Genomic DNA, 13,304 nt, shown 5'->3' with positions numbered 1-13,304 from the left:
TATTTTCAGTATATGGGCCAGAGGCTGGCACTCAACAAATATTAAAATAATAAACCTAATCTGATAAAACGTCATGTAATTCTTTTTTAACCCTTTCGACACACTTAAAGATTCTTATTATGATTCACATTTTACAGATGAGGAAAATTAAGACTCAGAGAAGAGAAACTTACTTGAGTTCACACAGCTAGCAGGAAATAGCAGAACCCAGACTTACACAAAGAACGTTCTGACTCTGAAGTTGGAACTCCAAGATATTTTGCTCATCAAATTAGTGCACCACCCACCAAGAGCAATCTAGCAACTCTATGTCCTCAACAGAGATGCATGATGAGAAGAGTAAGATTAAAACTGAGGTCCACTCCCAACACAGAACTGATTTATTACATGGATTCCCTGCTTGGGAACCCGAATAGCTTACAATGATTCTGCACATGGACCCAACAGTTTAAGTGCCTTCTGAGTATAAATAAAAGAGATGGAACGTAAAGAGACACTTACCATAATTCCAGTAAGCAAACAGACTCCTTTCCCACAGTATGTGTTAGGTACCATGTCACCATAACCAATGGAGAGAAAAGTTATTGATATCAACCACATTGCTCCAAGGAAGTTGCTAGTAACATCCTGTTGATCATGGTACCTGAAAAATAGCAAACAAAGCCAGGCCTTTATAATTTATCTACATTGTGGTTGCTAAGGCCAGTTTGATTCAATTCAATTAATTCACTAAGTATCTTCTATAAGCTGCTCTAGTTAGAGGTTTTTAAAGCTCTCGATTATAAATAAATTTGAGGTTCCATCTATGCAATCTGAAGGACATCAGGATTTCCGCAACTTTAAAAATAATTTGAAAGAGAAACTGTTAAATATAAAAAACTATTTTCCCACTGGTCTAAGTTGATAAACGCATATTTATCCTTGAGCCTGCCCTGGCCTATGGTAATGTCTCAGCATTCCTTGAGGCTCACTGGTGTGTTTGACTTATAGGTCAATATGCAGCTGCCCAATCTCAATTCACGCCTTTGTAACAGAAGGAGCCATGCTGTTCCCTTTGCTTAGGGTGTCCTTTGCAAACTTAATTTCCCTAGTTGGCCTTCTTTTAGTCATTTTTCAGTAGACATTGAAGTGGGATCCTTTCTATCTGCTCTTGTCCCAGCTCCCTCCTGTGTATTTCTCCCTCAGTACCCAGTGCGTTTCTCCCTCAGTACCCTGTGCGTTTCTCCCTCTGTACTCTGTGTATTTCTTCCTCAGTACCCTGTGTATTTCTCCCTCTGTACCCTGTGTATTTCTGTATTTCTCCCTCAGTACCCTGTGTATTTCTCCCTTAGTACCCTGTGCATTTCTCCCTCTGTACCCTGTGTATTTCTCCCTCTGTACCCTGTGTATTTCTGTATTTCTCCCACAGTATCCGTGTATTTCTTCACCATAGGACTATGCTGAACTGTTGACCTGGAACTCCTGTACTCGCTGTACAAAAACTGTACCTTTGATTCCACAGTCCCTGCCAAGAACCAGAGCTTAATAAAAGCTGTTGCTTCAATAGTCGCACACACAGAGTTACAGTGAGGGAAGGGATACAGTTTATCCTGACTATTCTATAAAGCAGTGTTCTCAACCTTTCTAATGCCATGACCCCCTAAGAAATAGCATTTCAAGCTATTCTGGTCTAGGGAAAGAGAAAACCTGTCCAGAGTGGTAGATTTCCAGAGTAAGTAAGACAGAAAGCAATCACTGTATCTTCTGAAAGAAAAACCGACCCTGCTGATGAGCACTCTTAGAGTTTCTGGTTGCAGAAGGACAGAGTGTTCCACCATTCCACCCCAAGGGACTGCCATCATGTCCTAGCTGTGGACTCCCCTCCTAGAATGGCTCGGTAGAGATACTTTCATTGCCAACAGGGTGGCCAAGAGGTATTCCTAGCTTTCTAGGAAGACAAGTAAGTGCATTTCCCCTGTTCAATAACATGTACATACGAGTAGGGTGATGGGGTCCATGCTATCCTTCAGCTACAATATGAGCTCACAGGCTCTGGGAGTCTGCCAGGCCTGTGCAATGGGGTTTCCATGGCAGAATGTGGTTTTCATTTCAAACAAGAACCTTAGATGTAAGCTTTGGATTCTAACCCATTCATGACCTTGAGGCTCTGTCTAGAGAGTATCCCTCATTAAGCAGTTGCCTGAAACAGGGAATGCACTTCCCTGGCATGGGTGTGGGCAATACAAAAAAAGGGAGGCAAAATAGTTCATACCCTATTACAGTGATTTTCAACCTTTTTCGCCTCATGGCATGCATGAACTAAAATTCTGCCATACACTCATTCATTCATACTAAATGGGTATTGAACGTGTTGGCTGTTGTCATTTTTATTTTTATTTTTTGACAATCTACAGGAAAAGATACCAGTGCCACTGACTAGTCAGGTATTATACATGGGTTGAAAATCGCTGTCTATTCAGTATTTAATTGTGAGACAGTTTTTTCTTAAAGCGTGATTTACATAAAGATCTGATGCATTTAAGAGTTGGTGGCCTTAATTCCCTGGTGCATATAAAATATTTGTTGAGTGCTTACTATGTGCTCAGTTCTTGACTTGCATTCATTTTCATTTTACTTTAATGTTTGAAGACATGGGAAATCTGAAACATGGCTGAAAAAGTTATAGTCTTCCACCCCTTTCTATTTCTTTAAAATATATATATATATTATTGATTTTTTACAGAGAGGAAGAGAAAGGGATAGAGAGATAGAAACATTGATAAGAGAGAATCATTGATCAGCTGCCTCTTGCACACCCCTACTGGGGATATGCCCGCAACTAAGATACATGCCCTTGACCAGAATCGAACCTGGGACCTTTCAGTCCCCAGGCCGATGCTCTATCCACTGAGCCTAACCGGTTTTGGCCACCCTTTCTATTTCAACAGTGTCCTCAATCAGTAGACAGAAAACATGACCATGTCTGAATGAAATCTTTAAGTTATTTCTACACCTGAGTGACTAAAACAAATCTGCTGGGCACAAGGTTACCCTCTGGTAGAGCAACTACAAAGAGGAGTGCAAGAGCTCATACATAAACACAGGCCAGTGGGGACACCTTCACAGCGGAGACCCATAAGGAGATCTCAGGTTTGGCGCAGGTTTGGGAATCTGTTCTTCCTGTAGCACTTCTCATTTTCAAAGTTGGAAGCAGTAAGTCACTTTAAAAAAATAGAAGCATTCATTAAACATTTAGGGAAACAGACTCCTCTTTAGTTGCTCACCTTTCATTAATGCAGAGTTTTAAATACACAAATTTCTTCCATCCTCATTTGACTCTGTCAAACACTGTCAAGTATTGTGCCATAATTATCATTTAGTCAATATTTATTATATGCTACACACACTAGACTGGGTCAGAGATTGTAATCCCATATTGAAGAGCTTAATTAGAAGAAACTATCTTTTTAGGAGTTGGTATTTTAGAATTTGGGACCCAGTGGTAAATTATTTCTCTCTTCTCTCTGCTTATAAAATAGTAAACGTGCCTGAAAAATTGATCAGAATGGAAAAATAATATCTTATGCTAACGTTGGTGTTATATTCAGACATACTCAGTTGAGAATAGTCAAGAAGAGGTAGGTAATTAGGGACCATATTAGATACTATTAGAATAATCAAGATTTCTTTCTTGGCAACTCAGGCATAAATATTAGATTTAACAACATGATATTATCATGTATATTATACAGAAAATCCTTACACATAATTATAACATGAGATTATCATTTAGAACACTGCCAGGCTTTGAATTTATGTCAGATTCACACCACTGCAAATGATTAATGTGTACAATGTCAATGGTCAAAACATTTCTTCTAGAATTTCATGACACACGCTTATTCAGATTATTCCAATCCTCTCCACAAGGAGAACTGTTCTGGGAAAGACAAAGAAATGACTCGAATGGCAAATTTCCAATTCTGATCAATATGAATGCTGGTTTAATATTATTAAAAATACATTAAATAAATCCTGTCTGGGTAGCTCAATTGGCTACAGCATCGTTTTGATACACCAAGGTTGAGGGTTTGATCCCTGGTCAGGGCACATACAAGAATCAACCATGAATAGGTAAATAAATGAAACAACAATTCAATGTTTTTCTTTCTCTTCCTTCCTCTCCCTCTAAAAGCAATAAATAAAATATAGTAAAAATTACATGAAATAAGATTAAACTTAGTGCAAAAAATGCCTGCTAACCTCAAGTTTTTAAAATAAGGATTTTAGGGTTTGAGGAGAAGACTTGGTGAACTGTATAACAGCACTGCATGACTCATAGACTTCAAGTATGTGAGATCAGCTTTAAGGATTTAAAAGAAGCACAATGTTCCTTTTCTTAGTTTCCATTCATTTCTTCACTCATTGCTGACTGTGCATCTACCACGGTCCCTTTTCTTAGATCATAAATATGACAGATTTCCATAATATTTGTTTAAATTTACAGAGATTATCTTCCTTTTGAATGAGACAGCCTCTGCCCAGCACTCCTGCACCATCCTCAGCACCTTCCATAAGTAACAGGACCTTTGGCTATACTAATGGCTGGCAATGATGTCATCCTCTTTCATGGCTCTCTCTGCAGGTGCACTTCTTCCTGGAACCACCGTCTCTCATTTTCCTAGCTCTAATTTGTACTTTAAGAATCTGCTCGTGGATACCCTTCTCCAAACTTTACATAGCTTCTGGTCAGCATGACCACTAGTTCCCTCTTTATATGCCAGGAGCTTCTTGTAGATATCCCTAACACCACCAGTCAATGCTCACTTGGGTCATAAGACAAGCAACATATAATTGGCTCATCTAGAAACCCCTAGATTCTAAACTATAAAAAATTTGAGGACAAAGACTGTGCCTCTTTCATTGCTATATCTTCACATAGTGCATAGAAGAATATAACAGGTTATTGGTGATTTTTTTCATTAATAAGTGTGACAATGTAAGACATTTTTTTTCTCAAACTGACTTGTCCTTAGCCACATGCTAGGCCTGGAATATCACATATATAGATACAAAATGTGGATGGAAAAGAGTCTTGCCCATTGTTTGACATGAATTGAATTTGTCATGTTATACTCCAAGATCTGTATGCAACATATATGGTATTTTTACACTTGAAAATAATTCAATGCTGGAGTTAATAGCTGACAAACTAGGTTTATTAATGCTTTTCTACTAAACTTACTATTAGCATTATAAATGGTAAAATCATCTCATCTTAATTGTTAGCTTGGATCTCAAATATTAGCCTTAGTTATATAGTAAAAAGTATTATGAGGATTTAAATGCATGGGATCAATCAACCATCAGCTCTCTTTTCAGAAATACATTAAAATGGTAGTAAGGCTATAAAAAGAGGTATAAACCAACAAGACCAAAAAAAAAAAAAAAAAAAAAAAAAAAAAAAAAAAAAAAAGAAAGAAAGAAAGAAAGAAAGAAAGAAAGAAAGAAAGAAAGAAAGAAAGAAAAGGATAAATCAGAGAATAAGAAATAACACATTTTTATACAATGAAAGTGCACAGGGAATTCTGTTTCCATTATGATGGAATAAGGAACTAGATTTACACATATTGTTAAGACAGCTACAAAACCAGAAAAAAATATTTGTAACAAGAGTTAACAAGACATACATACTCTAGTAACGAAGAACAGTGACTCCTGAGAGATGGTAAACAACCAAAGTGAAGAGAGTCTCTGGAGGAAGCTCATGGGGAAACCAGATAGATCCAGTGAGGGTTCCCCAAGTTGAAGGACAGAGCTGGGAATGCGGGGAGTTCACGGGGCCAAAAAACAGAGAGGACAAATCTTCACAGAGAGAGATCCAGAGACCCACCAAGGGGTCTTGGTTATTCAGCTGAGTACCAACTGATGAGTACATGCATGTAAAACTATCCAATGATGGAAAAGTGGAAGTATTATATTTAAAGTGGTACAGAATTACTTGAAGATAGGCTGTACTAATTGGTACTGGTATAACTTTAGGGTGGAGATAAAACTGATAATTTAGTTATAATATGCCTTAGTATAAAGGTATGTTATCAACCCTAATGGAACCAAAAGAATAATTCATAAGAGTAATAACTGATAACTAAATAAAGAATATATGATATAATAATCAAGAAATAATCTAAAAGGAGGAAGAAACAGAGAAAAATATGAATAAAGAACAAATGAGACAAGTAGAAAGCAAACTGCAAGACAACTGATTTAACAAGCATATTTGTAACCACATTAAATATAAATGGTCTAAATACTCCCAGTTAAAAGGCACTCATAGTCAAAGAATCCATGGAAGATTCACAAGTTGGAGATCCCATGGTGAAAACAGGAGGATTAATTACATCTAAATATGTGGGATTAATAGATACTCAGGTTCCTGCCCCTACCTGATACGCCAGATAACTAACAAGAGATAGAGGTTTTTTCCCTCTAGGGGTAGACTGGAGATTCTAACCCAGGACACAGCTAAGGTCAGGAAAGATGTTTGAGGCTGAAAACATGGGTGATAAATTCAAGTTTCCAAACTGAACAGTAGCATTCCTAGTTTCCTTTCTTTATTCCATATTCCCAACCCTATATTAGAATTAACTAGTATAGAGAAAGAATACTTTTTCTCTGGATAAACAAAACCACTTCAGTGAAAAGATAATCATATATTAATAACAAGAAATCTCTATCAAAAATGCAACTTTCCACCTAGCCACCTTACAACGAATTCATTGCACAATAATAAGCTCCACTCACCAAAAGAACAGCAAAGGATCAGCACCCAAAAGAGAAAAATAAACAGACGGGACTACACCAAACTAAAAAGTTTTGCACAGTGAAACAAATCATCAACAAATTAAAAAAGACAACTTATAGAAAGGAGAAGATATTCAACAAAGATACATCTGATAAGGGATTAATATCCAAAATATATAAGGAACTCATGCAATTCAATAACAAAAATAATAATAAACAATCTGATTAAAAAATGGGCAGATAATCTGAATAGACATTTCTCCAAAGAGGATATGCACATGGCGCCAATAGACATATGAAAAGATGCTCACCATCACCAATCAGAGAAATGCAAATTATACTAAATGAAAGATTACTTCACACCTGTCAGAATGGCTATGATCAATAAACTAGCAAACAACTTGGTGAGAAAGTGGAGAAAATGGAAACTTCTTGCAGCACTCACTACTGGTAGGATTATAAATCGGTACAGCCACTGTAGAAAACAGTATGGAGGTTCCTCAAAAAATTAAAAATAGAACTATCATATGAGCAAGCAATTTCATTTCTGGGTATTTATTTGAGGAAATCCAAAACACTAATTCAAAAAAAACATCTGCACTCCTATATCCATTTCAGCATTATTTACAACAGACAAGATATGGAAGTAACCTAAATGTCCATCAACCATCAACGACTGGAATATATATATTCCCATAGAACAAATTGATGGTGGCCAGCTGAGAGAGGGGTTGGAGGGCTGGGCAAAAAAGGGAAAGGGATTAAAAAGTACTTATTGCTATGAAAACAGTCACAGAAATGTCAAATAACAGCATAGGCAATAAGCAAAAAATATCAAAATAACTATGTATGGTGTCAGTTGTATACTAGACTTACCAGGTAATCAGTTCCTAAGTTATATAAATGCCTAATCACTATGTGCTACACCTGAACTAATATTATATTTCAACTGTAATTGATTAAAAAAAAAGAAATTCCTTAAAACAAAAAATAAAACAAAATCTAAACCAAACAATAAAAAAACCTTTATGAACACAATGGTACCATATGAACATATTATAAAAAGATCCGAAAGGTCTAATCAGCATTCAGCTTTTCTTTGATAATGGGGTTTAGAGAAATATACCCAGGTTTAGGAGAAAACTTCCAGGTCAGAGAATCATGGTAATAAGTCTGGCTCCTAAAAGTGAGATGGAGAAAGACCACAATGTGAATGTATCCATCACGAGAGATTCCCCTGAATGGAAAAAATCCATGTAATCATCGGTTCTCAATCCTAGTAGACCTAATGTCCTCTTTTAATATTTGAAATGAAATTCAGATAATGTAAGTTATATATATATATCAATATATATATATATATGTTCAGAGTGGCCAGATTATTATATGTTCAGAGATAATAATCTGGCCACTCAGTGTGTGTTTGTGTGTATGTATATATTAGAGGCCTGGTGCATGAATTCGCCCATGGGTGGGTTCCGGCCAGCCTGGCCAGGGGGAGGGGACATGGGCGATTGGCTGGCCTGCCTGCTGGTCAAAATCCTGGTCAAGAGGACAATTTGCATATTAGCCTTTTAATATATAGGATATACACTGAGTGGCCAGATTATTATGCATTCAGAGTTTATAATAATCTGGCCACTCAGTGTATATAAAGAGGTAATATGCAAATTGTCTGTTACGGCATCACAGTAATGATTGTTCAACTGGCTGTGCACACAGAGCGCCTCTAGGTTCTGCTCCGTGGGCAGCGGTTCCCTCCAGCCTCCCTCCCGAAGTGGCAATGGTCTCTGGAGCGTGGCTCGCTCCCACCTCCCATGGAAGTGGGCGGCTGACTGCACGTGATATCGCGTGCTGGGCCACTAGTTTACAATAAGTCTTGTATTTCAATATCTAAATTCTCAGGCAAGATTAACCTGGGAGACATAAAAAGTATTCTGTGGTTAGCATCTACATGTAAAAATTTAGTCTGATGGCTGGCAATTCAATTTCAATTGTATGGAAGTATGTAGGGTATTTCCATAGCTGACAGGATTTTCTGGGATGGGAAAAACTTTTGGTCAAATTACAAATAAACAAGTGACAGTTTTCCTTTAATTTACACACTATAAATTATAGCATCATATAAAAATTAAGTGTATATTACAACCGAGCAAAAACATGTTGTTTTTATTTAAAATGGATTTATGTCTAAACTAAGAAAATTAGAAACAAAATTTTTGTACAGAGAATGTCCAGGAGGTCAGACCAAGGTCGAGTGGAATGCAGGACCAGTTCTTTGTAGAATGGGAATGTGCAATGCAGTACAGAGTACAGAGTGCCCCTGGCCCACCGAATGACAAGCAAAAAACAAACAAACAAAATCTCTCCACAGATGAACAAAATGGCCCACATGGCCAGTACTACCGCCATTGAGAACCACCGGTCTAGAGTCTCAGGGCCGCCGGACTCTGCAATGGCCATCAGAAAATCTGGAGAGCAGTGAAGCTAGACAACTTGGTGTTTTGGGACAAATTATATTCTCAAACCTTTGCTACTCCCCAGGGAATAAAAGAAAATATCAACTTTCAGAGCAATGTTATAACCAGGACCAAGTTTTCTCCCCTTCTGTTTCTTTACTAACTTCCTAACCAGTAGTTATTTTAATTATGTGGGGCAGCTAATTCTTCCAGCTCCTGCTCCGTGCCTGTGCCTGCATCCTGCACATACTGTGAGCTCCTCCAGGGGGAAGGTGGAGACCAGGAGACAAAGATGGAGCCATGCTCAGAAAGAATTCAAGATTCCCTTACCAAAAAGTCTATTTTTCAAGGACAGTATAGTTCATGTCAATGTGTGCCAGGCTCAGCTGACTGCAGACAGAGCGTGCCTGCACTGGCCTGGCTGCCTGTGGTCTTAGAAGCTTCCTACTAAAACTTACCCTGGGTGATTTTCTACCTGGGTGGCAGTAAGCAGACAGGTTCACTTCCCTTCTGGAGGCCAACAAAAGCAGTGGGGCAGGCAGTCACTAGGTGGCAGTGCCACACCAGTTTATCTCCAAGGCTGCTCTGCTGAGTTTGGCTTGACCAGTGCCAGAGTCAGGATGGAGAGGGTCATTGTTGGGAATACCTTCAAGGGAAAGCCCTCTCCTGGCCACCTAGAGGCAGGTGTTGCTCCATGTGGGAAATAGGAGCCAGGGCCACTCCCACACCCAGCAGCCCTCTGAGGGACACCTGACTCCATTCTGGACCCAAGCTAACATAATCGGAGGTGGCAGCACGTCTCCATAGTTCACGCCCCTGAGATTTTCTAGACCGAAGACCAGGCTTTGTTTCCTAAATTCGTAAGAAAAAAAAAATTCCCGTGCATTTTTCTAATTAGGCCATGTTGGAATTGAGCCAACATTTGAAGATACAAAAGTTAGGATCTTTTTTATTTACTCTGAGATCGAGTCAAAGAAGGACTGCTCTGGATTCAGAGGCCCTGACACACCTCTTAATTCCATTGTGACCTAAAGCAGTGAGTCCTAATGTCTGAGCCTTCCTTTCCTCCAACGGGAGGATCATACCAGATACACAAAGGATGGCTGTGAGCTTTGAGTTTAGGAGCACCATCCATATGCTAATAGACCCAGAGACATGGAAGCATGGACAGACTGTTAAACCTCAGAGGGAAGGCAGGGGAGAGTGGGTGGGAAAAGACCAACCAATGAACTTGGATGCATATATGCACAACCTGTGGTGAGGGCTTGGCGAGGGTGGGAGGGGCGGAGGGGTAGAGCAGGCTGAAAGAGGTTAATTGGGGGGAAAGGAGGACCAATGCAATACTTTCAACAACAAAGATTAAACACAAACAAATGCTACTTGGTCAGTTCTCACCTTTGTGTTCTCCATTGTGTAAAAGCAGACAATGTACACTCATTACTTTTGCGAGTGTACCTCCTAGCACATAGGTGAGGTGGCAAATGTTAGGGCTTTTCCGAGCATCGGCAGCTTTTAGCTTTTTTGTTCCTTTCTACCTGCCCCACATCCCTTTGTCACTCACTGTCAATGAACACAGCACCGCTCAGATGTAAAAGAGCAAAAGGACTGCAGAGAGGAAGGCGGGCAAGGAGGCCTGAGTCAGGAGCTCTCTTGGCAGAGCAAAAGCACCATAGGGGGAGGGTGCATCGGTGAGGCAAGTAGGAAGCAAAAGGGATGCTCACCAATAGGAAGTCCAAATAAATAAATAAAAAAGAGAAAAAAGCTTGCAACCTTTCTTTGCATTTCATTCTTACGCCTCTTCAGTGCCCTTCTTCCCACCACCAGTACTTCCATTCCTAGGGGGCAGGTGGGGGGAGGAAGGTACATCTGTGTCTAGCATCTACCATGTATTTCTGAGAAGCTTTTCACAGGGCTCCTGTGTAAGGCTGACTATGCCCCGATGATCCAAATCAACCCAGCTCCAAGGTGCAGCACTGACAGCAGGCACTTATCATAAATGATTTCTAAATATTTAATTTTCCAAGTGCAGCAAATGAAAATTTCTACTTAGAAGTCTTAGCCTCCAGCACTTCCCATTCCAGGCTACGCTCCAGGGAAGCAAAACATTCCTGAATGTCATCGTTTTATTCCTCGGAGAGGAAGAAGCGGAGTCAGAAAACGGAGCTACCAAATCAGGAGTGCACAGGGCTGTCAGGGACACCGAGCTGAAGGTGACTTCCACAAGGCTGAGGAGAAGGGCCGCAGAGTTCCTGAGAAGATAGTTTTCCAGTTAAATTTCCCACTTACTTTCTAAAAATTAGTCCTAGGTTGCCTACCAATGGCACCTTGCTTGACCCAGCGTAGGTCAATTACAGACTGCAATGCCACACCCCACTCACTGAATAACAGCACAAGTTAGGCTCACGAAGGAGGAACAAGAGCAGGGACAGTGCTTCTTGGAACCCAGCCCACCACCAAGGGCTATCAAATCCCCATGGTGTAGAGTCCTCAGAACAGAAACAATCAAAATGAACTGCAGTTGAAACAATATGTTTTATTAAAGGTAGAAAAAAATGTTATGTAAACAGCATACAGGAAAGAATGAAGGTCAGAGGAGAGTGGAGTAACAGGAAAGAAACAGAGAGGCTGAACATAATGAAAGTGAGTAAACAGTTGAAATTCCCACAAATGAAAGTTTGAAAAAATGTAAACAACGGTGGAAGAAAAATCACCAGAGAAACCATGAATAATTAAAAAGCTTTGATTCTAGCCAACCTACTAACAAGGTAAAAAAAATAAAAACCACCCTCCTCGCTTAGTTAGCATCATGCACAGATAGATCACGTAGCTTTCACTAGTTCCGACTAAAGTTTCCAACTACTCTGGGAACAGAAAAATGAGAACAGGAAAACAACTAAACATATCTTCATATTTTAGTATTTAAGGATGTAAAATGTTAACAAAAACACTTCCTGGCTGAATGTTCATCACCTGGAGAAGCAAAGCAGAGAGTGTGCATTCTTAGCAAAGTGGGCTAGATACTCAGCTCCCCAAAAGACACAGGTAAAATGAGCAATGATGCCACATACTGCGACATTCCCCCCCCCCCCCCCCCCCCCAAGGATCACAAGGTTAGCTTGCCAATCTGGTGAGATTAACTTTGGTGCGCGGAGAATTCAGGAATCAATAAAAAAGAAAACTGCAAAGGGAAACCTGGGTGGACAATGACCCCTGCACTGTAGCCACTTGCAGGCAATGGAAAGCCACCCAGGACCAGAATTAAAAAAGTCAAACAAACCCATGAGCTTAAGCTTAGTTGTGCCGTGCCTGTCAGTCAACTCTGCAGTACGACCAACATGGCAATGATATGTTCTCTTAAATTCTATGCCTGTTCAATTGTACTAACCCAGTGGTCAGCAAACTTCAGCTCTCGAGCCACATGCGGCTCTCTGGCCCCTTGAGTGTGGCTCTCCCACAGAATACCATGGCCTGGGTGAGTCTACTTTGAATAAGTGATGTTAGAAGAAGTTTAAAGTTTAAAAAGTTTGGCTTTCAAAATAAATTTCAATCGTTGTACTGTTGGTATTTGGCTCTGTTGACTAATGAGTTTGCCCACCACTATACTAACCAAAGGTGAGCCTTCCAAGCCCAGAAACATTTCCTGCCATTCAACAGACAAAATGGGAATCATAGCAGTCAAACCCTTAGCCAAATGCAACAGCTGGATCTAGAAGCACAGAGTCCTCTGTGTGGTGAACTTAGATGGAGGGCCAGCTAGCTATGCAGGTGCTAGCTATGCAAGAAAAGTCAACAGGATCAACACTAGCTTTATCCTCTATCTACCAAATCAGGTTAACACTTTGGATGAGAATAGCTTGGCAAACACAGGGGCACCTCAAGGGCAAAAGTATTTGTATGTGTTCTACATAGGCTTTGAGGCAGCTTATAAAAAATGATTTGACATGAAAAATACAATTAGAATGGAAAGTATGAACTTCATTACAGCATTGTCCAGAAGAACATTCTGCAAAAATTATGAAAATGTTTAATGTCTGTTAGCCCAATTCAGTAGCCCCCAGCCAC

General features: G+C 39.7%; 1 protein-coding gene across 8 annotated transcripts in view; it reads right to left on the bottom strand.

Annotated features, from left to right (window-relative positions):
* The window catches only part of KCNN2 (potassium calcium-activated channel subfamily N member 2), a 328,108-nt gene that overhangs the window by 29,358 nt on the left and 285,446 nt on the right, over positions 1–13,304 (bottom strand). For all 8 annotated transcript variants that reach the window (XM_084882819.1, XM_084882822.1, XM_084882823.1 and 5 more), the window contains one exon: positions 502–643. In XM_084882819.1, coding sequence (XP_084738945.1) covers positions 502–643 — 142 coding nt within the window. The remainder of the gene's footprint in view (positions 1–501; positions 644–13,304) is intronic.

The sequence above is a fragment of the Pipistrellus hanaki genome, assembly GCF_964339955.1.
Source record: "Pipistrellus hanaki genome assembly, chromosome: 4".
Taxonomy (NCBI): Eukaryota; Metazoa; Chordata; class Mammalia; order Chiroptera; family Vespertilionidae; genus Pipistrellus; species Pipistrellus hanaki.
This window is presented reverse-complemented; position numbering and strand designations above follow the sequence as displayed.